Source organism: Silurus meridionalis, chromosome 7, assembly GCF_014805685.1.
Source record: "Silurus meridionalis isolate SWU-2019-XX chromosome 7, ASM1480568v1, whole genome shotgun sequence".
Taxonomy (NCBI): domain Eukaryota; kingdom Metazoa; phylum Chordata; class Actinopteri; order Siluriformes; family Siluridae; genus Silurus; species Silurus meridionalis.
The window spans coordinates 18,990,648-19,016,830 of record NC_060890.1 but is presented as its reverse complement, the minus strand read 5'-3'; the positions used below and the strand labels follow the sequence as shown (position 1 = coordinate 19,016,830).

The window sequence follows — 26,183 nt, the reverse complement described above, 5'->3', positions numbered from 1 at the left end:
GCATTTGTTATTTTGTTTCCAGATTTTTTATATTGCTTTCTGATTTGTTATATTGTTTTCTGATTTGTTATTTTGTTTTTGCATTTGTTATTTTGTTTCCGGATAGTGTTTTCTAATTTGTTAATTTGTTGTCTGATTTGTTAATGTGTTTTGCACTTCTCGGCCACCGTACCTGGCTGAGACAAAACGCGGAAATCACCGTGAGTAAATTCATGTGAACAAGTAGGTGAACCTGAATGTGAATAGCGCCCACTGGTGGACTGTTTCATATCCAATCCAGTCTGTTTTTACACAACACCCAGTGTTTCTAGGAAAGGCTGTGGAATTGTCACAACCCTGACCAGACTAAATCACATAATCAAAATGAATGTATGAATGAATGAATGATTTAATGAATGAATTAATGAATGATTGATTGAATGAATGAATGCTCAAACCTTGTGATTATAAAGATATACCTTGTGATTATAAACCCATAGTATGTGTTGCTGCACACATTAACAAAATGTACTCATCTTCATTTGACATAAAGGCTGTGTAAAGGTTTGCACCCAACTCCACACCCATGCCGCCTCCTAGGAGATACAGAATATGTTTTGCGGGAAGAAGAAACTGCGCAAGATAGACGCATGGAGTACGGCATGTAGGCTCCCTAGCGCACTGATCTCGGCTGCGTTTGCTTTGCGCATAATTCCGTAAATCATTTCATACGATTTTTGTTTTTGGAAAACAAAAAAAACAAACCAAAAAAGAAATATATATATATATATATATATATATATATATATATATATATATATATAGAGAGAGAGAGAGAGAGAGAGAGAGAGAGAGAGAGAGAGAGATTTTGAAAACAGGAAAATAAAATACAGAGCACCATTATAAATACATTAAATAAATACATAAAATCACAAATCATTAATATTGTATTTTTCGAACAGGTTGAATGTCTTTTATAGCTTTAGCGTATTTTAATGTTTAGTAGACTCAGAATTTTTTTTTTATTTCACATATGAAAATAGGTTTTAAAAAAGGTATATTATTAGTATATTTACATATATAAATATACAATTTTGCTAAAATATAAAAACCAGATTCGTGAGATAATATATAAAAAACTAAAACAACATGCTTGAGAGAAAAAGCAAAGTTTGGGAGAAGACAATTTTGTAGAAAAGCTAAAATATAAATATAATAATAAATATAATATAATATAAAGTTATATAATATAATATTATAATATAATAAAGTTTCAGGAAGGTTGTTACAGAAAAATCAGCTGGTGTCAATGTCCTTTTAAATCTATGTGAAATTAAAGATTTAACTGGGTAGAATTTATATAGTATTTTAAAATTCCACAAAGACGGCCCTATTGGCTGTTTCTGAGAAACTACATGCTGCTCGGTCAGCCAAGCTGTCATCTGTACTTATCTTTCTGGACATTTCAGCAGCATTTGACACAGTCAACCACAAGACACTCTTGTCAACCTTCAAGAGCCTTGGTATCTGCGGAACAGCATGGGAATGGTTTGCTTCCTACCTGGAAGGTCGCTCATACCAGGTAACATTGAGGGGATCCACATCTGCCCCATGCAAACTCGCCACCGGTGTCCCACAAGGCTCTGTACTTGGTCCCCTCCTTTTCTCCCTCTATACCCACTCCATTGGTGAAGTCATATCCTCACATGGGTTTTCTTATCACTGCTATGCAGATGACACTCAACTTTTCTTTCCCTCCATCAGATACCACAGCTTCCGCTCGGATCTCAGCATGCTTGTCAGACATATCTTTATGGATGAGTGCTCACCAACTTAAACTCAACCCCAGCAAAACAGAACTGCTGGTCATCCCAGGTGATTCATCCCCAGGTCAAGATCTACAAATAACACTTCATGACTCTCTGCTCTCCCCTTCAGCCACTGCTCGTAACCTTGGGGTAACTATGGACAATGAACTGTCTTTTTTCCCACATGTCGCTAATGTTGCTCGTTATTGTCGATTTCTTCTCTATAACATCCGAAGGATTCGACCATTTCTGTCCATACAGGCTGCCCAGGTGCTTGTTCAGTCTCTTGTCATTTCAAGACTTGACTACTGCAACTCTCTGCTGGCAGGTCTCCCCCTGAACGCTATTCGTCCACTGCAAATGATCCAAAATGCAGCTGCACGACTTGTGTTCAATCAGCCCAAGTTTTCCCACACCACCCCACTGCTGCGCTCCCTTCACTGGCTTCCAGTAGCTGCACGTATCAGATTCAAAACACTGATGCTTGCCTACAAGGCCAAAAATGGACCAGCACCATCTTACCTCAGTGACCTCATCACATCTCGCACTGCACCACGCTGTCTGAGATCCTCCAGCACTGCTCGATTGGTACCACCTTCTCTCAGAATGAGAGGTAAGTACAATTCAAGGCTCTTCTCTGTTCTGGCACCGAGGTGGTGGAATGAACTTCCCCTAGATGTCCGTACAGCAGAGTCCCTGATTATCTTTAAGCGACGACTGAAGACCTACCTCCTCCTAAAATACCTACTTTAGCACTTTCCAAGTTTGTAGCATTCGAGTTATAGTTATATTGAGTTTGTAATCTTGCGTACCAGTGTAGATTTATTCATTACTAGAGATTTAAAGCACGTTTGTACGTCGCTCTGGATAAGGGCGTCTGCCAAATGCCGCAAATGTAAATGTAAATGTAAATTTACAAAACTATTCCAATAAGACACAACATATGGACCAGAAACAGAAAGTTGTTGAAAAAGCATTTTAACATTTTTGTTAGAGAAAAGCATATCTAAATATCAAATATCTATTTTTTTATGTGGTCCATATTTATTTATTTATTATTTTTATAATTAGACATATACAAACAACGTGGCGATATTACATTTTTACATTAAGGTCCATATATGTGACAACAGGAAAAGTCTGAGCGGATGTGGGCGCAGGCTGTGCGCCACTCGGACTCTCTCCAACGCTTTTTTTTTTTTTTCCCCGAGGAGCGCCCCGTGAAGTGAAGTGACGCGAAGTGACGTGACGTCACGGCATCATGTCGACTGTCGGCGTGCGCCATCTTGAGAAGGAATAAAAAAAAAATCACGGGGGTGAAGCTGCGCGCGCGCCGCGGTCCTCGCGCCGAACCCGAGATCCGGTTTTTTCTTTTTTGGCGAACGAGCCGCGTCGCGCTCCGGCTGCAGGGTTATAACGCGCCGGGACTCGGGAGTCAGTGAGCTCGAGGCCGGATTCTCCGCAGAAACGAAGCGATGGCAGGTGAGACAGGATGGGAAGAGAGGAGCGATGAGGAGAGGGAATGGGAGGGGGCGAGACTTGGTCCAAGTAGCGCGGCCTACAACCGCTGTAGCTAACCGGTTAGCCTGAGAGCTAACTACGCTAATTACGTGTGTGAACGAGATGCATTTGCTTTTAGCTTTTATTTTTAACTCCCCACTTTGGGGAAAATAAGTTATTTTTTTCTTTGCTCATGTATTCCTTAAAGGCTTCATGTTGTATGTAGCTTACTGACTGCAATTGTGTGTGTGTGTGTGTGTGTGTGTGTGTGTGTGTGTGTGTGGCTGCAGGGGTCGGTGGAGGGAACGACTTCCAGTGGTGTTTCTCGCAGGTAAAGGGAGCCGTGGATGAAGACGTGGCTGAAGGTAAGAAGCTCGCCCGATTTCCCTTCCTGTATAAAACACACTGCTTCGTATGCTAACGAAGCCAGCGAGCTAGTCGCCTTAGCATGGGTTGAGTTAGCATTAGCATCAGCTTGACCTAGCGAAGAAACCTCTCCTTATAGCGTTACACAAGCACATCCTAAATGCCTTCTTATTAATAATGTAGTCTGCTAGAAAGTGTAGAGAAGTCGGTGTTTAATACATGATATATGTAGTAACCAGGCATCTGTTTGGGATCTGGCTCTGCTATGGTTAAAGTTGCACCTCAAATCAAACGTTTTTTTATTTATTTTTGTCTCTGTCTTAATGCTTTAAACACTATTATGGTGCTACTTAGGAGCAACTAGACACGTTTTTGAAGATTATTTATATACTTTTATTTTTTTTCGTATTTCACTTTGGGTGAAATGGTAATTTTGATGACTCATCCTGTACTAGTCTTGTGTTCATCCAATGAAATGTACTTGAGTATAAATGCCCCGCCCACTGGAGACAGGTCTTGTTCTACAGTAAGAGCAAACGTGATTTGCAGGTGTGTTTGTATTCAGTCTGCATGTCTGCCTGCATACACGCTTCTCTTTTCCAGCCATGCTTTGGTAAGTTCAGCTATAGTGGAGTTTGTGCCAGGTTGAGGGAAAGCTGTGAGAAAGCAGTATAATAGCCCTATTCGGATTGGACCAATTTATCAGGGAGGAATCTGTTATACATTTTTGGACATTTCAGCTATGCACATTTTCTTAGTGATAAAATAACATCAAGACAGCCGTAAAACATCCACACGAGGGGTGAGTTTATCTACAGTTGCGTATTTCACAAATGCTGTGTGGTTAAACAAGAGTGCTTGAGATTCAGGCAAACGCAGAGGTACTGGACCTTGCTTCGGTTTGAGGTGAACTAAAGTTCCAACAACGGTTTGAAAACAAAATTATTAGGCAAAAGAGAAGCATTAAATATTTTTTTTTCTTCCCTGCAAAAAGCTAGCTACAGTCAGGCATCTCCACCCCATCTCGCGCTCTCTCTCCCCCTGTCTCTCTCTCTCTCTCTCTCTCTCTCCCCCTGTCTCTCTCTCCCTCCCCATAACATGAGGTGACATCTGCATATAGAATTATGGACATGCATCTGGACAGAACTAAAATGATTAGATGTTGACTTTGGTGAAAAATATTGAAGTGACCCTACATTTTCTTTTTTTTCTCCATATATAGTAAAGTTCTGAATATGTATCTTTTGGATTTAAATAAAATCGTAAGAGCTCCTTTAAACTTCTACACGTTGGGATCCTGTGCAAGTTGAATCCCATACTAATGGGGCTAATGGTTAAGATCAAACTGATCTGTTGTCATGTTCAGCAGTTCTCTGAATTTGATTTCTTATCTATGAGGGTGGGGGGGGTGAAAACAAGCACAGTAATGTTTTGACTAGACAGAATTTATTGGGCACATCGAAATCAAACAGAAAAAAACATGAGGATCCTCTGTGGTGCACAGCAGTGTGTTTTTGTTTCTAGTTCTCTTTGCAGGGCAGATAATCCTTACTGCCTGCATCTGCAACTCTTCTTTCTTTCATATTTTCTTTTTTGGCCTTGTCACTGTCATATGACTGCTGATTTGAGGATCACTTTGTAGTGGCGTAGTTTAGTGTAGTTCATCTCTGTCCAACAGATTACATACATAAAGTGGCATACTGCGAGCGATTCAGCGAGTTGTGTATTGTGCAGCCACTATAAGTAAGCATGTAGAATCTGTCACTGGAATTTGATTGTAAGGTGGATGTTCAGAGTAAACCAGACAAACTTGTCCATCCAATTCATCTAACATTAATCCAAGTTCGAGGCTTGGTAGTTAACAATAACATTACAAGATGGACTGTTATTAAAAGGGTGTATTCAATCCCAACCATTTAAACGAAGCAGAAAAATCGATGCAGTTCTGTTCTTATAAGTTGCTGGGTGTGTCGTGTAACTTGCGCACTGACTCAAGTAGTGACTTGCAGCTCTTGGGCTCGGTTTGGGTTCCAGCCGTCTCATTGCTCCCTCTTATAGCACACTAACTGGGGTGCAGGTCATGGGTTTAACTGTCCTGAGAGTTGACTCATATTGGGGTTAAATTGTCTAATTCCTTTAACCAGGATGACACAGAGGTGTAGGCATTACTGTGTTTATTCCCCTTTTTCGACACAATAAAGCAGGAATTATTATTAGAATTACAGCTTCCTGGTCAGAAGTTCTAGTCCTCCTACAGTCCAGTCCAGGACATGTTTCAGTGTGAAAAAGTTGTCATTACTAAAATCTATTTAAGTATTAAACACATTAGGCAAATGTCTCCTTATCTTTTGCCACCAGCAAGCAACATTTTAGAAATTTTGTCTGATATATTATCTGAAATAATATATATATAAAATGAAAATACAGTAGTAATAGTAGTGGAAATTACGCTCCTGAGTTTTGCAGGTTTGATGTAGCTGACTTGGTAGGATTCTAAGCACCACCTCTAAGTTGAACTTGAGCTTCACTACTGAAACTATTATTATAAAAAAAAGAGAAAAATGCAGATGCTTTGACTATGTTTGATGGACCTCTAGGGGCTTGATAGACCCAATGTCGTCAGACTACTTTTAGTTACTAATCCACTGTAATGCCTTCTGGGACATCGAGTGCCTTCTGTGAGCTCAGCTGGAATTCAGCACTGTGCTTTCATATTTTTAAATACTAAAATGTTCTTAGTGGTGGTGTGTTAAGTTTTCTCCAGACCTAGCAGAACCTTCAGCATGACTTGCATACTATTGCAAGAGTTATGTACCGAGTATTAAACTATTGTAAAGATATAATAAATGGTGTAACTACAGACAGCTCATACGCTTTCAAGCTTGTGTGTGTGCATGTGCAGGTTTGGGAGAGAAAACCACTTGCAATGAGTGAGAGCAAAAGGCGAAGAGGAATTGGTACTAAAAATCTGAAGCATGTTTGTCAGCTTTTTTTTTTTTTACCTTGAGTGATTCAATATATAAACACCTGACCATAAGATTTGTATGTAGTGTAGGTGTCCCAATACTTTTATCCAAAAAGTTTATTTAATATAGTTTATTATTTTAAATCATTGTAGCCTACTGAATAATGGCTTCATCAAAGCAAGTAATGATTTGGACACTGCACCAAGTTCACTAATGTGGATTTCTTTGGATATTTGTTTGTGACTGCTTTTTGAAAAATAAATGACATTTCTTATGTTACTTAATAATTACACCAGTTTGCACACTGTAAAAGTATGGGAAGGTAGCATTGATCGAGGCCAGACACGTTTGCGTCACAATTTCTTCTTTGTTTATAGTTTCTGACTCGTCCATTTTCTATAGAGTGATGGGTTGGTGTGGCACCAGTTCACTCTGTGTGGTTTAAGAGTGTGTAAAAGTGCATTCGATGCATTCATAGCCATTTCAGTGCATCTTTGTATTTTGTGTGTAGGGCATTGAGCTTGCAAAGACAAGCGTGAACCGTATATTGTATACAACTGTGAGGTGGTGCAGAAGAGACACACACACACAGTGACATACTATGTCACTTAAAGTGCTGAGACGGGAGCCAGTAACACCCTCTCATTCACCAACCTGCTTTTGGTAACACTGTGCACACAAGAGTTCACCCTGGTGGGACACCTGTCAGTCATAGAGCAACATTCTTTAGTTCACATGTAGGGAGATTTTAGACATCTCTCCACAAACTATTTTTGGTCAGTTGGAACTTCTCGTTTTTGACCACCATGTAAGATTTAATCGAATGATCTATTTGTCAATTCACACAAGTTAGGGGTGAGATGTTGGTGTATCTATTGCCGCCTCCCACGCCTGTCTGTGTTTGTGCCGCTTCTCAACCAAATCCACTACAGATGGTGGTTTCAGGTTGGTTCCACCTTGGTCTTAAAATCTTGCTGAATTGTAAATGGAACTGATTGTAAGAGGGTGGAGAAATGTACCCTCACAGGGAAATGATTTTCAAACGAGAACAGTATTGGTTGCTAGCTAATGCACCAACATTTTCAGTAATCCCTGCAACATCAAAGAAATGCACTGTGAGTTTTTCGGTGGCAGGGTTTTGCTGCGTGTTCTACTGTAGATGTTTTTTTAGTGAGGATCCAAGACATTGCAGAGTTTACACAGGGGTGGAAACGTGCACAGGAAGAAATGTGCTTATAGTTCAGACTCAGGACTTGTTTCTATACCCAGTAAAATTAATCGTTTAGTTAGTTTGTGATTTTTACTCTTGTATTAGCAGTTGTTTTATATCTCCAGTTCTCTAGCTAATGTATTTACTACAAGAAGACATGGAGCAAGAAGATGCATGTAGTCAGTGCTATTGCAAAATACTAAATTGCCTAAACATTTAATTCATGCTAACGTGTCCCTTTTAATGCGCTGTGGTAACACCATGAAGTGTTGTTTAAACAAGTCGTGGTGGAGGAATTTTTTTTTATATTTGTAGTCATGTATAAATTTCCTTTACCAACATCAACTGTGTGTTAGTGTTGCCTCTTTGAAACCCCGAGCATGTACATCCTTGCTCCAGAAGCACTGGGGACAGAAACCCTTTGATTGTGTATGTGCTGCGATTTAGTTGCACACAGATAATGTGTGTAAGAGACTCAACAGATAAGCAGCTGTAGAAATTGGGGTGCGTTCCTATGTACACATGCCGAAAAGCTAATAAGCACCTGATCTTCACACCAATGTTTCTTCCCCAAAAATGTTGCCACAAAGTTAGAATCGTACATTTCATGCCATTAAGATAACCAAACCTGTTCCAGCATTACAGTATGCCTGTGTAATACCCTCAACCCACTGAACACCTTGAGGGATGAACTGGAACACTGACTGCACCCCAGAAATCCTCCTTCACCATCATTGCTTGACCTCACTAATGCTGTTGAACTAAATAGACACAAATCTTAACAAAGTAGTGAAATGCCTTTCCAGAATGGAGTTTATTAAACACAGTGGTGGATTACATGTGGAATAGGTTGTTCATAAAAGCCCACAATTGCAATTTGTCAGGTGTCCACATCTACTATATACCTTTTGTGTATATATAATGTGTGCGTTTTGAGAGCTGTATTTTGTGTTAAACTGTCTTTTCCCTTTTCCAGCTGTGGAACAATAGCAGTCTGAGGTGTGGTGGTGGAAATCACCTGCTCTAGAAAACAGTGCCTAAGTTGCAATAGGCAACCTGTCTAGAAATCCCGCAAAGCAGAAAACAAACCCTTGGCTTGTTTGCCCAAGCTGATGTTTAGTTTTTGTGGAGTTGGTTTGTGTATCTTGAAATTCTATTCACTGTTGTGGATATTAGTCGTGCTGTTCGACCCACTCAAAATAAGTAATTTTATTATTTTTTTTTTTTGCAGAATTTCATGACTAATTTCAATCTAATTTTTAATACTAGTTGATTCTTCTGATTCACATTAACACTATCATTTGCTCAACGTTTCAATATTGTGGTACATTTGATTCATAATGTCTAACTATGATAATAGTATAACTATAAAATCCTTCCAAAAAAATTGGCACTATTCATTTATCATCGTTTTGTAAATTGTTATCATGCCTCTTAATCGGACATTTGCTTTTTTGTTTGGTCCTTCATCTGCTGCATATTGCACATACCTTGCAAGTATTTTTTGTTGATCTGCAACTTTAAGCTGCATGCTTGTTTTTCCTATGCCTGGAAAAACAGGGGAACAGAGAAGTTTCTGTCGGCTTCCTGCCAGACTTTATCCCGGAGGTTTTCCCGGCATTTTCCGGTTTCCTTTTTTTTCCATGCAGGGCTTGTTCCTCCTGTTTGCTAGATCAATAGGGGTGTGGGTGTGGGTGTGGGTGTGGGTGTGGGTGTGGGTGTGGGTGTGGGTGTGTGGTGTGGGTGTGTGTGTGTGGGTGTGTGGGTGGGTGTGTGTGTGGTGTGGGTGTGGGTGTGTGTGTGTGTGTGTGTGTGGGCAACCGGGTTTCTTTTGCCAATCCAGCAGCATGAGCTTTTTCAGTGGAGTTTAAATGTTCTTCCTCATGAGATACTGAAAAGTTTTAGATTTCCCTCTGAAGTGTTCAAATGTGTGTGAAATCATTATAAATAAGAAACCTTGCTTCAAAATGTTAAAGCTTGACTGTTCATGGGTTGTTCTTTAAAAGACTGCAGCTCGAATTTTTTGTACACACATGAACCATTCTCCCCTGAGGGGAATATTTTTACACTCAGCTTTCTGCCAAAATGAGGAGTGTATATAGGCCTGCAGCCTGCACCAGCTGGTCCGAGTTGTGGGAACAGTGTACAGATGTATAGAACACTAGGGAAATTGGCTTCTGAGAACCAGTATGCTGAAATGGAGGGTTTCAATAATTAGGTACACAATATCATTATTGTCTTAGGTTCATGTTGGGCACATTTTAAAGAAAATGGTGCTTGTGTCTTATAGCAGATGCTTTCCTATAGTTTAAGTTTTACAAGACCGGTGGATGGATAATGATCTTTCAGATGTGTGTATTTATAAATGTACGTTTACACATTATGGACTCATCCATTGTATTGTCATTGATGTATGAATAATACTTTTAAGGAGTCAGGAAGGTTTCAGTCCAGGAAGATTGTTAATGATATGATGTAATGATAGTAACTGAGTATGATTTCCCCCAAAAAGATCATTTGTAAAAGGTAAATGTAAAATAGTATTTTTTCTCTCTTAAATTTCTGACATGACTTGTTGAGAGTAAAATCCCAGAGATACGAATAGGTCTTAAAACGGCAGTACATTAGTTAATGAGCGCAGTTCTCTGTGAATTAAAATGCCATGGCAAGCTTAATTGGATGTTGTAATATTTTTTAAAATTAATCTTTAGAAATAATTGATGCTTTTGCAGCTCTTTTCACTAACACATGATAGACGACTTGAAAGCCACTGTTTGTAATGGTAAGGTAATTGCTGATACTTATTTCAGGTTTGGAAACGAGAATGTCTCTTAAGTCAAGGATGTATTGTGTAAACAAATGTCATATGCTTAGCACACAGCTACTGATTACGTGTAATGACACGGAAGTCTCTCCACGACAGTATTTATTAAATGCAGTACTGTTGTATAAACTTTACTGTGGCTCAGATAGATGTAAAATAATCAATAAAGCTGCAGATCCTTCCTTTTTTCTTTTTCTCCAGTTAAGTGCTTTAGTACCAGATATGATGACACTAGTCTGTGTTTTACTCTACTACACTGCAGATCTGTGTAAGGATAAAAACAAGGCTTTCTCTCCCGTGTGCGGGGTTCCTCTTTGTTTTTCCCCCACTCCTACCTGTCCAACATGGCTGAACGTCTCCCCTCGAGCTTTGGCTTAACATATAGGCTAGTGTTCTAGCTGTTTCTCCCAGGCACGTAAATCTCAAACACTTACACTTCACTGATCTCTGCAGCCTTCAAAGCTGCTATCATGGCCACTCGATGTGCTCCACCATGGGTATGTATTGCTTTCTCATCCTACTCCCACATCCTTCTAGCGGCGTCCGGATCAGTCTGTTTGAACAGTAGTGTGTTTCTCTCCTCCTAGGGAGCTGCCAGAGAATGATCTAATGTTAGAGCGCTAATTTTATCTTCATGCAGAGATCAGTGATGCAATGCAACACTCAGTCGAGGTACAGCTGAAATTAGTCTGTGTTTGTCTTTGCCTCAGCATTGTGGTCACCTTCAATGTTGTTGTGTTGCAGTGGTGAATTGTGTGAGCAGTATCTTCAGCTCTGCAATTTTTTGTTTTTTTGTCTTACTTTGTTTTCCCTGCCTCATTTCTGAGAAGTGCTTGAAGTGGCACAAGAGGAGGGATTTGGGTTAGTTAATGGCTACATGGTTTTGTTAATTTGCCTAGACATCAGATTAAACATTCTCATTGAGGAGTGACCACAGCACTACCAGATTGATCCTGAGTTGCTCTCTGGCCTGTCCGGAGCAGCGGTGGTGTTAACGGCTGATTTGTGAAAAGTCTCGTCACAGTTTTGCAAGACAAGCGACAGCTGCAGGTACAACTGATATATAATGGCATCTTCTCGTGCTTCAGTATGGGTATGTGCGTGATTCTGCTGCTTCCTGCACTGCCAAAACTTGCACTGTAATTATGCTGAGTCAGTGTTTTGCAAACAAGGATTAATTGTGTGGACTGCATGGCTTCGCTGATTTTTTTTTTCCATCATCGTTTTTACTAAGAACTGTTACTTGCATATCATTTAAATGTGAGAATGGATTAGATACAGGGCATATTTTTTTTAGATAATCATTCATCAGGAACTGCTTTATTCTAGTCATGATTGTGGTTGAGCCAGAGAGTATCCCAGAACCAGGTGGGTTTGAACACCAGTCCCTGGTCCACTCAATCCTTAGTTTGCTTTACTGTCTTTGTAGAGTTTTCACGTCTTCTCATTTCACTGGGGGTTTTCTCCCCCTTATTAAAAACATGCCGGTAGGTGCAAATCGTGTCCTATCTAGAGTGTATTCCCTCCCAGTGTTTCAGTCCCAGTGTTTCCCTGGTGGTCTGTAGGCTCTCCATGACCTTGACCAGGACACTTACTGGTGACATAAATGTCTCTTGAATTATTGTCTGCTAATTGGTATAATGTGCACATTATTTTTAATGTATGTATAGTAAAGTGCGCAGAGAGTGGATGAAGTGCACTTCTTGGGACACAACCTTTTGTTTGAGAAAATCTTTCTGCACATGACAAATCTCTTTACTTCTCATGGATGACTTTCAGTACCTTTGCTAAGCTTTATTTGTTTTGTAAATGGAAATTATAATGCATCGCTTGTAAGTAGAAGCATTTAAGCATCATGGCCGAACCTAGTCAAACCAGCACGTACAGAGAAATTGACGTCTTGTTTTAGGTACAGCAGATGACTTTCCGTCTTGTCATTGGTTCCTCTACTCCTTTTCCTTTCTTTATTCATGGAAGCAATACTACACAGAATGATAACACCCCTTAACACCACTTGATGTCTTCTCGTTAGAGCAGTCTTTAATGGACATGATCATATCGTTTCTTAGTTGACTCTGTGCCCTTAATGTCTTTTTCAGTTACCTTTGATATGACTGTTCTTTTAGCTTTTTTGATTGCAGTGTAGTGTGTAGGCAGCAAAAATTGTGACGTATATTTGAACCACTGTTGAGTAATGCACAGTTAAAAAGAAATTGCACATCGCCTCCTCTTCATTGTTTACCTTGTTATGCTGTAGAGGTGCTTTTTTAGCTCTGCCCTGACCTCTATTGAACAGATCTTTTAATCCTCCAGATGTACAAAATGTCACCGGCGGGTATGTGAACGATGCCGCTTGCGTCTCTGCGCTGTGAGAATGTTGAGTATAACCTCAGCCTTTCTGCTGTTTTATTACTTTCCTCTGGAGTGTGGATTATTTACTAGCTGATCACTTAAGGCTGCACACACACTCCATTCTATCTTAAATTCTGGATATGTATGTGTTTTAATTTGAAAGTTTTTGGGGGTTTTAACCAATATAAATGTAAAGTAATCTAAAGTATTCATGGTTAAAGCTTTGGTGATTTCTATTTGTCGCCCATCTTTAGTAGATTTTGTTTTAGTAGAATTATTTTTTTTAAAGTTGCCTTGGAATCAGAAGTGAGAAATTTCTACAATCCCAGTGATCATGAATGTGCTGTCTGGAATATATATTTTCAACTGCTTAGCATTGACTAGTATTAAGTATCATGAAGCAGCTGGGTTATGCCTTGAGCAGTGTCCCTTCAGGTGTAAATGGGCTTTAATCTGCAAACCAAGTGTACCTCACTATGTCTTTTAATTTCAGACAAAGATGTTTTAAATCTTCATAGTCTAGCTAGTTTGTGAGCAGCCACACCAGGAGACTGAGGCTGAGAACTTAAGCTTTTGGTTCAGTGGGGTGCTAAATGATGTGATCAACATTGGTTTAAATAACTAGGCTAAAGTGTAGAGTATAATTGTCTTTGAGTATCTAAAAGCTTATGTTCAACATTCACACGCATAAGCATTCCCTTTTTTGCAGTGTGAAGTTTGTTTTTGAAGCGCTGAGGTGTTCACTGAATGTTATTTCTATCTGAAACTAACCACACAAAGGATGTAAACGTGTCATATGTAAGCACTCCTTGTTAAAGGAACATAAAGTGGAATGTGGATTCCTTGCGTGTTGCTGCTTGTCTAAAGCAGGTACTCCGTTTAGAATTGAAGATTGAAGATATTTTGTATACAAACGTGTGCAATTTGAGATTTAAATATGAGAATGTAATCCAGCATCTAACCCCAGTTAACAGTGAACTAAATGTTGGGAATTTAGTTGTAATACTTATTTATTCATTTTTCTCTTTATCCAGGAACATGTTCTACAGGGTTAAATACGGATCTGAACAGGACCCTGTACAGGATATGCTTATTATCCCTATCCTGTTTAAAAACACCACTCATGTATTGTATTTACAGAGTGTAACCTTATTCATTTTGGTCGTAAAGTCAAGAGAGATCTGCTGTTCACTGCATACTAAACCAAGAGTGTGTAGATTTAGATAGGGAAGAGTGACTGAGGGGCCTTAAGATCAGCTGATATAAGTGCTAACTAGTGTGAAATCAAAACGTGTGTACAGGAATCTGTTCTACAGGAAAGTCATTGGGTACAACTGCTCTTAAGCATGCCCTTGTTTTGACAGTCGCATTAAAGGGGCTTTTGATTATATTCCGGTTGTTCAGACGTGCTATTTAAATTATTTTTTTTTATATTAAGGCAAATGACCATGATACCAGCTGCAAGGCAAACGACAGGTTTATATTAATGTTGTAATTTCGAGCATGTCCTCATTCCTTTATCAATAAATTTAAAGGGGATTGTATAGCAGGTGTGCCACATGAGCAGAAATACAAATGTGCAATTCTCAAATCAAACGGTGGTACAGTATTTACAGGGGTGTCTCACAGTTAGTGTGTAATACATGACTAATTTTCTTTACATATAGAAAGCTTTGATAAAAGTTTACCAGAAAACAATATTTGTCTTTTGTGCCATTGGACAGAATGGTTTACAGAGCCAGCAGTGGAAAGTCTGAGTCAAGGCTCGACTTTAAACCCCAGACTTTATTATTTAAACCCACTCATTGACTGTATAACTAAATCTGATATTCCTTGTTTTTTTTTGTTTTTTTTTTGTATTGCAGCGGACATTATCTCAACGGTTGAATTTAACTTCTCTGGGGAATTACTAGCTACAGGAGATAAAGGTGGAAGAGTTGTCATATTTCAGCGGGAACAAGAGGTAAGCTATAACGCTTCAAATATTCAACATGGATTAACTCTGCCTTCATCCATTTTTTTCTGAGTACACCATGATACATGGGCTTTTCAGTTGCTGTCAAAACAATATAGAATTTGTTTTTTAATTGAGTGCTGAAATTGCATTTCTATATTTAGTGGGAAGTATATATTTTTCTTAGTAGGTGTTAATTACTTCTGCTTCTCCACTGCAAGACTTGATGAGGTTGATCTTTTAACACTTATTTTTAAAGCTGTTGCTCCTTTTCTGTTCTCAGAGTAAAAACCGCCCTCTCTCAAGAGGAGAGTACAACGTGTACAGCACTTTCCAGAGTCACGAACCTGAATTTGATTATTTGAAAAGTTTAGAAATTGAGGAGAAAATCAATAAAATCAGATGGCTACCACAGCAGAATGCTGCTCACTTCCTGCTCTCTACAAACGGTACAGTTGTGATTGTTGGCCCTAAATTATCTTATGTAGATTGAACATTTACATAAAGGAACTGGTTATAATATGTTCGTTTCCTCTCCATTTTCCTGAAGATAAAACCATCAAGCTGTGGAAGATCAGTGAAAGGGACAAACGAGCAGAAGGCTACAATCTAAAAGACGAAGACGGACGTCTCAGAGATCCTTTTAGAATCACGAAACTAAGGGCAAGTCGAGCATCTTCATGCTCAGCCTTATCCCTCTGGACTCAGATTCCTGTTTCCACTCTGTTTGGAAGTGCAGAGATTTCTTTGTTTTAAAGGACTGTGTAAAATGTTAATTAGGTCCAGCTTTTCACATGGCCCAGAGAGTGAATTGCTGAAGAAAGTATAGTTTACTGCTTGTATCTGTGTATTTAAATTACTATGATTTGAGTAAAACACTCAAGCATACCAGTAAACAGTGGGTGTAATTGTATTTATATAGTACACTGTAAGCAAGATGCCTTCTTTGTGCTGCAGACTAACCCCCTGTTAGTAAATATTAAGCATTAGCTAAGAGTTTTTATTTATCATAGGCCCTAATTATAAATATCTAAAATTAGATAAAACATTTTCATGTCTAGGACAGTTTACATTAGAAGATAAAAAATATATTTGTTGACTATATATAAATGTTTCAATAATTAATCTGGAAAATTTTGTCTATGTCCTTCTCCTTTAATGGCTCTTGGTAATTGAGTTTTTCTCTCGTCTTGTGTCCCGACAGGTACCCGTGTTGTTGCCTATGGACCTGATGGTGGAGGCGAGCCCACGCAGAATATTCGCAAACGCACACACTTACCATATCAACTCCATTTCAGTAAATAGTGATCATGAAACATACCTTTCTGCAGATGACCTAAGAATAAACCTATGGCACTTAGAAATCACAGATAGAAGTTTTAGTATCCTTTTTAATCACTTTGCATGTTTTGGCATTTTTTGTTTTATTATTGCATAATTTTATTTTATGCTGCTTAGGACGGATGGTTCTATATGAACAGTCTAAAGATCTCTGCAGTTACTGTGATAGTTAAACTAAGGACCCATGAAGATTGATTTTGAGTCTAGTATAAATTCTGCTACTATTGATTTAGGTTGCCATACAGTTGCTGTGAACAGTTTTTGCGTTCAGGTGCCCATAAAGCGCTTTACAAATAAAATTGAATTTTAATCCTGATACTGAAATAATGAACTTAATACTGGTCTTTATTATATTGTTTGTTTCTATTTGCTGTTGTGTACCTTTACTCCTGCCCTCCCTCAGATATTGTAGATATAAAGCCTGCCAACATGGAGGAACTGACAGAGGTGATCACGGCTGCCGAATGCCACCCTCACCAGTGCAACGTGTTCGTCTACAGCAGCAGCAAGGGCACCATTCGTCTGTGTGACATGCGGGCAGCAGCACTCTGCGATAGGCATAGCAAATGTGAGTAGCTCAGTATCAGTAATTTCTCTAATGCAGTGGATTCAAGGGTACACAATGCTTATGGCTCTTCGGCTATACACTGTGCTTTATCCTGGAAGAAACAGGATACGATTAACTTTGCGGCATATATTTTGAAATAAATGCAAGGCCCATTTTGGCTTGAGCGGTTTGGTATTTTGGGAATGAATGCAACAAGCTTTCCATTTGAAATCCTTAAGGGCAAAGTCCTATGATGTCTAGCCCCCTTTGGACCCTATTCTGTTCTCTGAGGAGCGTTAAAAGCCATGGCCCACTTAGTGAAGGATTGGAGTGATATTTTCCCCCCCTCTGTTTAATGCCAGTAACCCCGTTCCATAAGTTCTGAATCATTTAATTGAGTGTTATCTGCAGCCTTTGATGAGTAGAAACGTATAGAAATGCCAACAAATATGGTTATATTGATTGCCATTGTGTTTTATCATTAATACATCAATGATTCAGAATTCAGAAAGGCAATCAATTTGTATAGACACAACAAATTCTGCAATACAATGATTTTATTTCCGTGTATAACAATCAAAAAGCCAGCAAATTCCTTTAGAACTGTTTACTAGGGTCTATAATTAGTTCAGGGCTTCAAGGGAATTCATGTAATTTTTCTAAACCATGGAAAATCAGTTTAACCAGGCCAAGAAGAATCGCATGTAAATATGAAATCATTTGTCATAAGTTTCAGACATGCTGCATATTGGTGCTTTAAAAAAAATAGAAAGCAGGCAGAATGTGTAAGATATCGCTGGAAATGGACAACCACTTTTAATTTCTCTATTAAGTAAATCTTCTTCTTTCGGCTTTTCCCATTAGGGGTCTCCACAGCGGATCATCCTCTCTTTCAAACCAACTACCTGCATGTCCTACCTCACCACATCCATAAACCTCCTCCTTGGCCTTCCTCTTTTCCTCCTACCTGGTGGCTTCATCCTCAGCATTCTCCTACCGATATACCCCATGTCCCTCCTCTGCACATCACTACTGTTATCACTCTTCTCCACCCTGCCTGCACTCTTTTCTTCACTCTCTCACGGCCCCTGTCCATCACCACTGCAAACAGGAAAGGGCTCAGAGCCGATCCTTGATGCAGTCCAACCTCCACCTTAAACCAGTCTGTCATTCCTACTGCACACTTCGCTGCTGTCACACTGTCCTCATACATGTCCTACACCACCCTCACATACTTCACTGCCACAACTGACTTCCTCATACAATTCTACAACTCCTTTCTTGGCAATCCGTCAAACGCTTTCTCTAAATCCACAAACACACAATACAACTCCTTCTGACCTTCTCTATACTCCTCAATCAACATTTTCAAAGCAAACTTTAAGTAATTAATAAATTAGGGCTGCCATTAACGATAAATCAGACGATTGCGTTTCTGTTAAAAAACTTTTAATTAGATGTTTTACTTACTATAACTATGTAAAACCCTAATGCTGGGTCTTTGTGTAAAAGTGTACTTAAAACTGCAAAGCCAGTTTAACTATCTTTAATTGACATTTTATGAGGGCTGCAACAAGTCGATAAATCAAAATAATCGCAATTTGTTGTCAACGAATGCAGTTAACAATTAGTTGGGCTGTTTAAATTGCGGGTAAGATTACACCGCCGCTTGCGTAAATAGTGGACAGTACAGGGTCAACCGGCAGCAGGAAAAAAGTGTGCCCTCCAAGTCACCCAAGGCATAGAAGCATCTTGTATTAAACGCAACAAAGAAAACTGTACCTGGAAGTTATGCAAAGGGAAGCTTGTGTGGGGATGACAGTACTACAGTGATGCACGAGCATGTGAAAAAACACACTGGTGTCACAGAATAAGGTAAAACATCAGCACGGTGAGCAAAAACTGTATAATCCTTCATGTAAAAATAGTATAGTTTAATGAAGTGCTATTGTGTAAACTGTAACTTCGGGACGGTCGCACTGGATCTGTTCTGTCATTACTCGCGAGTATCAGGTTGCGCAATAAACCCTCTTGTGACATAGTGATGAATTCAATTAAAACGGAGCGAACAAACAATCTAAAAGCAGCAAACAGCAGCAGTAACTGATTACGTTTTTAGTCACTGTTGTGATTTTTAGCTAATGATTATTCATTTGCACACCAATGCATCTTTTTTAAATTTTTATTAAGCCTGTTCGCTTGCTGCATTCCTCATTTTATAGCATTTGTCTACTACATGTAACTTCTGTTTTAAAGTATAATTTACTGCAGCTTTACTACGTGCAAATGCTTTTTAATATTAATACAGAATTGTTTTGACAATTTTTGTTTAAAAAAGACATTTTGTTCAGTTGTGAAGATATAAGCATCCAGAATATATAATATACAGTGAGGAAAATAAGTATTTGAACACCCTGCTATTTTGCAAGTTCTCCCACTTAGAAATCATGGAGGGGTCAAACGTTTTCACCAGGTTTGCACACACTGCAGGAGGGATTTTGGCCCACTCCTCCACACAGATCTTCTCTAGATCAGTCAGGTTTCTGGCCTGTCGCTGAGAAACACGGCGTGTTTGAGCTCCCTCCAAAGATTCTCTATTGGGTTTAGGTCTGAAAACTGGCTAGGCCACGGTAAACCACTCCTTGGTTATCCTGGCTGTGTGCTTCGGGTCATTGTCATGTTGGAAGACCCAGCCTCGACCCATCTTCAATGCTCTAACTGAGGGAAGGAGGTTGTTCCCCAAAATCTCGCAACACATGGCCCTGGTCACCCTCTCCTTAATACAGTGCAGTCGCCCTGTCCCATGTGCAGAAAAACACCCCCAAAGCATGATGCTACCACCCCCATGCTTCACAGTAGGGATGGTGTTCTTGGGATAGTACTCATCATTCTTCTTCCTCCAAACAGGTTTAGTGTAATTCTGACCCAAAAGTTCTATTTTGGTCTCATCTGACCACATGACTTTCTCCCATGACTCCTCTGGATCATCCAAATGGTCATTGGCAAACTTGAGACGTGCCTGGACATGTGCTGGTTTAAGCAGGGGAACCTTCCGTGCCATGCATGATTTCAACCATGATGTCTTAGTGTATTACCAACAGTAACCTTGGAAACGGTGGTCCTAGCTCTTTTCATGTCATTGACCAGCTCCTCCCGTGTAGTTCTGGGCTGATTTCTCACCTTCCTGAGGATCATTGAGACCCCACGAGGTGAGATCTTGCATGGAGCCCCAGTCTGAGAGAGATTGACAGTCATATTTAGCTTCTTCCATTTTCTAATGATTGCTCCAACAGTGGACCTTTTTTCACCAAGCTGCTTGGCAAGTTTCCCGTAGCCCTTTCCAGCCTTGTGGAGGTGTACAATTTTGTCTCTAGTGTCTTTGAACAGCTCTTTGGTCTTGGCCATGTTAGTAGTTGGATTCTTACTGATTGTATGGGGTGGACAGGTGTCTTTATGCAGCTAACGACCTCAAACAGGTGCATCTAATTTAGGATAATAAATGTAGTGGAGGTGGACATTTTAATAGGCAGACTAACAGGTCTTTGAGGGTCAGAATTCTAGCTGATAGACAGGTGTTCAAATACTTATTTGCAGCTGTATCATACAAATAAATAGTTAAAAAATCATATATTGTGATTTCTGGATTATTTTTTTTTTTAGATTGTCTCTCACAGTGGACATGCACCCACGATGACAATTTCAGACCCCTCCATGATGTCTAAGTGGGAGAACTTGCAAAACAGCAGGGTGTTCAAATACTTATTTTCCTCACTGTATATTTAGAATATAATTAATTGGATTTTGTATAATTAAATTATATTGATCAGTTAAATGCAATCATTGAAAACAAGCATTTTAATGTAGTAAGTCACATTTGAAAACTGAAGATTTCTGTTGTAGACAAATGCTATAAAAAAATAATGGAATGGAGAAATGCAGCAAGCTAACCGGCTTGTTAAAAAAAAAAAAAAAAATGCATTGGTGTGCAAATGCATAATCATTCACTAAAAACTACAACAGTGACTAAAAATTTAATCATTTACTGCTGCTGTTATTTGCTGCTTTTAGATTTAGTGTTTGTTTAACACCATTTTTAATTTAATTCATCATGATGTCTTAAGCGAGCCGATTGTGCAACCTGGTGCTCACGAGTCATGACTTGTCCCAAACTTACAAACGGTTTACACAATAGGATTTCATTAAACTATACCAGTTTCACCTTCATCTGTGAATTGGGATACACTTTCTCCTGCTCCCGGTTGATGTAACTTGAGCAGCCCAACGGCCCGATTAGATGTTGCAGACACAAAGATATTGTCAAAGATGATCGTCTAATGATTTGCCCACTCATGCTATAAAGAGTTGTAATGCCAGCTACTGCCAAGTCCAAAGTGATTCTTTATAATCTAGTTTTCATATACAGTGGGCTACCTCTGTAAATAAATCACATACCAAACAACCTGGTTCCTAAGTGTCCCACGTTGCTGTGTGCAACATAAACATTTAATTGCCTTTAAATGGATTATTAGCAGTAGGGGTGCTACTGTTGGTGTGAATCGTAACAGAGCTCATTAATGCACATACACTGACCAGCCACAATAATATCATATCAAAACCACCAGTCTGGTACTGTGTAGAGTCTACTTCTGTGTCCAAAATATTTCTGACCTGTCAAGACATTACCTCCAGAACTTTAAATGGTGTGCTGTGATATCTGGCACCAAGACCTTAGCTGTAGATCCTGTAAGTTTTAAAGTGGGGCCTCCACGGATTGAACTTGTTTGTCTTGCACATCTCGCAGATGTTTGATCTGATTGAGATCTTGGTAATTTGGAGGTCAAGTCATCACCATGAATATGGCCATAGTCTGTAGCATAGTTTCTTAAACTATTCCTCAAATTCCTGCATTTGTCCTCTTTTTCTCCCCTGCTTCTAACATGTCTGATTCAGTTAATTCGGTTATTCGGCCAATTAACAGTTTTTCCAGTAATTACGTGAGTAAATAGTAACATAGGTGCTATGGGACCTGGGTTGCAGCGGAACCTGGACTATAATGTGAAGCTTGGCTGGATCTTTTTTTTTGTGTGTGTGTGTGTGTTTTGATGTGGTTATTCTTTATGAAAATTGTGCAAAGTCAGTCAAACAAATATTCTATGTAAAATCTAAGGCATAAAGCTTAACTAATTGTGCTAAAGATCATTTCTGAAACTACAGGATTGTCATTTAACTGTAGTGTGGCTACAGACATGCAAATACATGTCTGCTGTTCATTGCTTAGCCAGTAAGTTTTACATGGAGTAAACTCTGCATGACAAAACACAAATATAACTAGAACCAAAAGTAGATTAGTGGTTTTGTAGATGAAACCAAAACCCTGTCTGATCACTTATTTCCTTGTTTAATGTTGTGTAGTTTTAACCTGCCTGCTATTCTAATGCGAGTTGCTGATCTACAACAGCAAGCAGAAGTACATGTTAAAATTAAACAGAAAATGAGTCAGTGTGTGTCATCAGCCATAAATAAAACACACTATACATTTCCAAACTAATAAGTTTTACCTTTATTTTTTTTATTTGCAGTTCAGCTTTATTTTATTTTTACATTTCTTTTCCCACCACAGTTTTTGAAGAACCTGAAGATCCGAGCAGCCGGTCATTCTTCTCTGAAATTATCTCCTCTATATCTGACGTCAAGTTCAGCCATAGCGGCCGATACATGATGACTCGAGACTATCTCTCTGTGAAGGTGTGGGACCTAAACATGGAGAACCGGCCAGTAGAGACCTACCAGGTACTTAGTTTTTTTTTATTTAATGACTCGATGTTTGATTCACAAGTGCTTCCTTAAAGTGACTTGACATCTTTTCTTTGAACCGAGTTGTACTCATTTCTTTTTCCATTAATTGTTGAATCATCAGCACAGAAGGTAGCAATCAGACGAGCAGCTAACAGTGAAATAATAGACTTCAAGTGTGTTTCAGTTTGTTGTGTCTTAAACAGTTTTGATAAACTCAACAGACTAAGCAGTTGTAAGCCTTTTCCTATCTAATGATTTCTTTATCACCCAGGCATGAGTTTTGTTGGATGCTAAATAACTGATTGCAAGCAGAAAGATATGTGCTGAGAAATACCTCAAACTGATATGAAGGCAAGATATAAAGCCTGAGCAGTCTATGCAGTGCATGTCTGTGTTGAATCGTTTACATGTTCTGTTTGCTAGGGGCAATGATGTCTTTAATTTAACTTATTTCTCACACACGGAGCATTCCTTTTGAAGTCCTGGGTGCTTTAGTTTTTTTGTTAAATTTTTGTTTTTGATTACTGATTGTCCTCAGTAATGTTATTAGAGCTGTTGCATTCCTTCTGAAGGGCTAAAGAATACAACCGTATCAGCAGAGACGTTTGTTTTTCAAACCTCAATGAAAATGTTTGTTCCTTTTTGTCCCCATGGATTCCATGTCACTCCTTATCATTAAGGATTTACAGTCATTTTCAAACATCTCTCTGTAAACTCAGAGGCTAGTTTCTGTTAATATTTTGTCCGTTTTTTGAAGTGCATGCGTTCTCCTGAATGATGGATGTTCCTGTTCCTTTAAACCCGGTGTCATAGAACTCATAATGCCATAGTACTTGTCTTGACTTGCTACCGACCGGTTTAAAGCACTCCTCAGTGTTGCAAGACACAACATGCCAATCCCTTTGTTTAATTTTTATTATTTATATTTATAGGTACATGAATACCTACGTAGCAAGCTGTGCTCACTGTACGAGAACGACTGCATTTTTGACAAGTTTGAGTGCTGCTGGAACGGATCGGACAGGTACAGAAACTTGCCCTTTAATCCAAACTTTGCCACAGAATTTTCCTGCTGCCGATTTATTGCTGCTAATGCTACATAGCAAGTCTTGAACCAGTCATTGATATAAATGTTGCACGTTACAATGGATAATATCAATGTAAATGGAGACGTGTGTCTATTTTCTCTTGTAGTGCCATCATGACTGGCTCCTACAACAACTTCTTTAGAATGTTCGACAGGAACACGCGGCGTGACATCACACTGGAGGCGTCCCGTGAGAACAGCAAACCGCGGGCCATGCTCAAACCACGCCGAGTGTGCACAGGTGGCAAGAGAAAGAAGGATGAGATCAGCGTGGACAGCCTGGACTTCAACAAGAAGATCCTGCACACGGCTTGGCACCCTAAAGAGAATGTCATAGCCGTGGCTGCCACCAACAATCTGTATATATTCCAGGACAAAATAAACTAAACTAATGAAAGAGTGAGTGAGTATGGGGGATGGGAAATGAGAGAGAGAATCGGAATAAATATTCCTAACTTAATCCCCGCTCCCCCTGGCACAGGACGGAGGACGCAAAAAGAAAAAAGAAAAATCTTGTACTTTCCATAGTTTAGTTCTTAAAGTCAGTAAGAGAAGCTACAACCATGTTGCTCCTCCTGGCGCAAGTTGACCCACGCGTCGAATTTACACAGGGAAACGCCCTCCCGAACCCCACCCACCTTAAAACCAGGAGAAGGCAAACACTCATCCTCAACACAGCTGAGAAGAAATAACAAAACACACACAGAGGCCAAATCGACTTTTCCGCATCCCCCCCCCCCCCCTTCAAGTCTAAGACTTAATTTGTTCTAATTGTCAACCCAGATTGTGGAGCACACCATGGAAAGGTGCATATCCATCACAGTCAGAACCACGCATACGTCTCTGTGGCCTGGAAATCTCCAGAAACAAGACTTTTTTTTTTTTTTTTTTTTTTTTGCGCGTGGTGTTTGTCAACATTCCTCCCCCTGGCCTTTATCACAGGCCTTGGTGTTTTATCTTTTAAGCACTTAATACAGGTCTCTCTTTGGTCAGTGGACAATTTTTTCTCCCCCCCCCCCCCCTTCTTTTTATTTGGTTTTCATAGTAACATCTACTGACTGTCTTTATATATATATATATATATATATATATATATATATATATATATATAAAATCTGCACCATCTGGTGTCAAACCACTTAATAAAAGTAACAAAACTACAAAGATACAAAGAGAAAGCGTTTTTTACATTATGAGCAGGTATGTATGGGTTTTTTTTTTATGTTCTGTGTTTGCATGTTATGTGGATTCGAAGCATCAGTGATGAAATGTGAAGTCATCCTGCTGATTTCTAGCCAGCTGTTAAAAGGTGCAGTCCACCTGCACATCAGCTTTTTCTTCATTACTTACAAATTACTTTGCAGTTCATTGTTTCAGCATAACTTTTATTGGAAAATAAAACAACTTTATTTAAACCAGGTGGTGGCTAAATTGTGGCAAAATCCTAATTTCCAGGTGGAAACTCGTCACTAAACAGTTGGCTAGAAAGAGATATTCAGTATAGGACTACTTGAAGCTGCAGTTGCACTGTACAACGAAGGACATTCGGCCATTTTAAATGTCAGTATTGCTGTTTGCTTTCCGAACGTCTGGTTTTGTCAAATCTGACTCTCCTAGTATTTTTTTTTTTTTTTTTTTTTTTTTTTATAAAGGGACACTGCAGCCTTAAATCTCTGTATGACTATAGAGGGGAATCCCATAATGATTCTCCATAGTAAGTAAATATTAGATATCATTAACACCACTCCCTGCCTTTACCAAGAACATTTTCCCGATTCAGCCCCCCCACCCACGCAATGCATTAGATCACTCCATCCTCCTGTGTATTTGCTGCTACAATACACGTGGCTTCGTATCTGGACACTAACGACTGCAACTTACGAGAAATAAGACTACTTTTTGAAATTCGGTCCATCAAAGCAGAATCTAGTGCCTCGAGAGAACAGAAGCTTTTCTTCCAGTAAGTAAAACATTTAGTGGCCCATGTGTTGTCGGTATGATCATGGTAATGATGCACAAACGCAACATAAGCCACAAAACTAAAATTTAAATGTAAACAAAAAGAAAACATTTGTGCATTAAATCTTTTTAGTCAGCTCATGTTAGGACACGGGGATTAACTGCGAGGAGTTCCACGGTTCACACGCTACGCGATTTCCCTCAGGCACTGTTGAAACACGTGATTTGAATGTCACAAAAAAAAAAAAAGACTGCTCAAGTACAAAACTGTACAGTCGATTTGTTCCCAAATTTCTAGTCCCAGACAGGTCAAAGGGCATCCCATGTCTGACCTTGTTCCTTGTTCAATAATGATGCTAACATTGTGGAAGTGTACACTTGTTTGATTATTTTTGACCAAAGTTAAATAAATTTTAATTGTGTTTACCTGAGTACGGGATGCTGCCCAACACTTTATTCTTTTTTTTTTTTTTTAATGTTCTGAAATCACAGAC

General features: G+C 39.2%; 1 protein-coding gene across 1 annotated transcript; it reads left to right on the top strand.

Moving 5' to 3' along the window:
* The first annotated feature begins 2,998 nt into the window (after window positions 1-2,998).
* ppp2r2d (protein phosphatase 2, regulatory subunit B, delta) lies at window positions 2,999-24,127 on the top strand. The gene is made up of 10 exons (XM_046853424.1): window positions 2,999-3,269; window positions 3,578-3,652; window positions 14,871-14,968; window positions 15,243-15,408; window positions 15,510-15,622; window positions 16,164-16,341; window positions 16,704-16,868; window positions 22,468-22,637; window positions 23,576-23,667; window positions 23,838-24,127. Exons 1-10 carry the CDS (start codon window positions 3,263-3,265, stop codon window positions 24,115-24,117), a joined length of 1,344 nt encoding a protein of 447 aa, XP_046709380.1. The 5' UTR covers window positions 2,999-3,262; the 3' UTR covers window positions 24,118-24,127.
* Window positions 24,128-26,183: the final 2,056 nt, after the last annotated feature.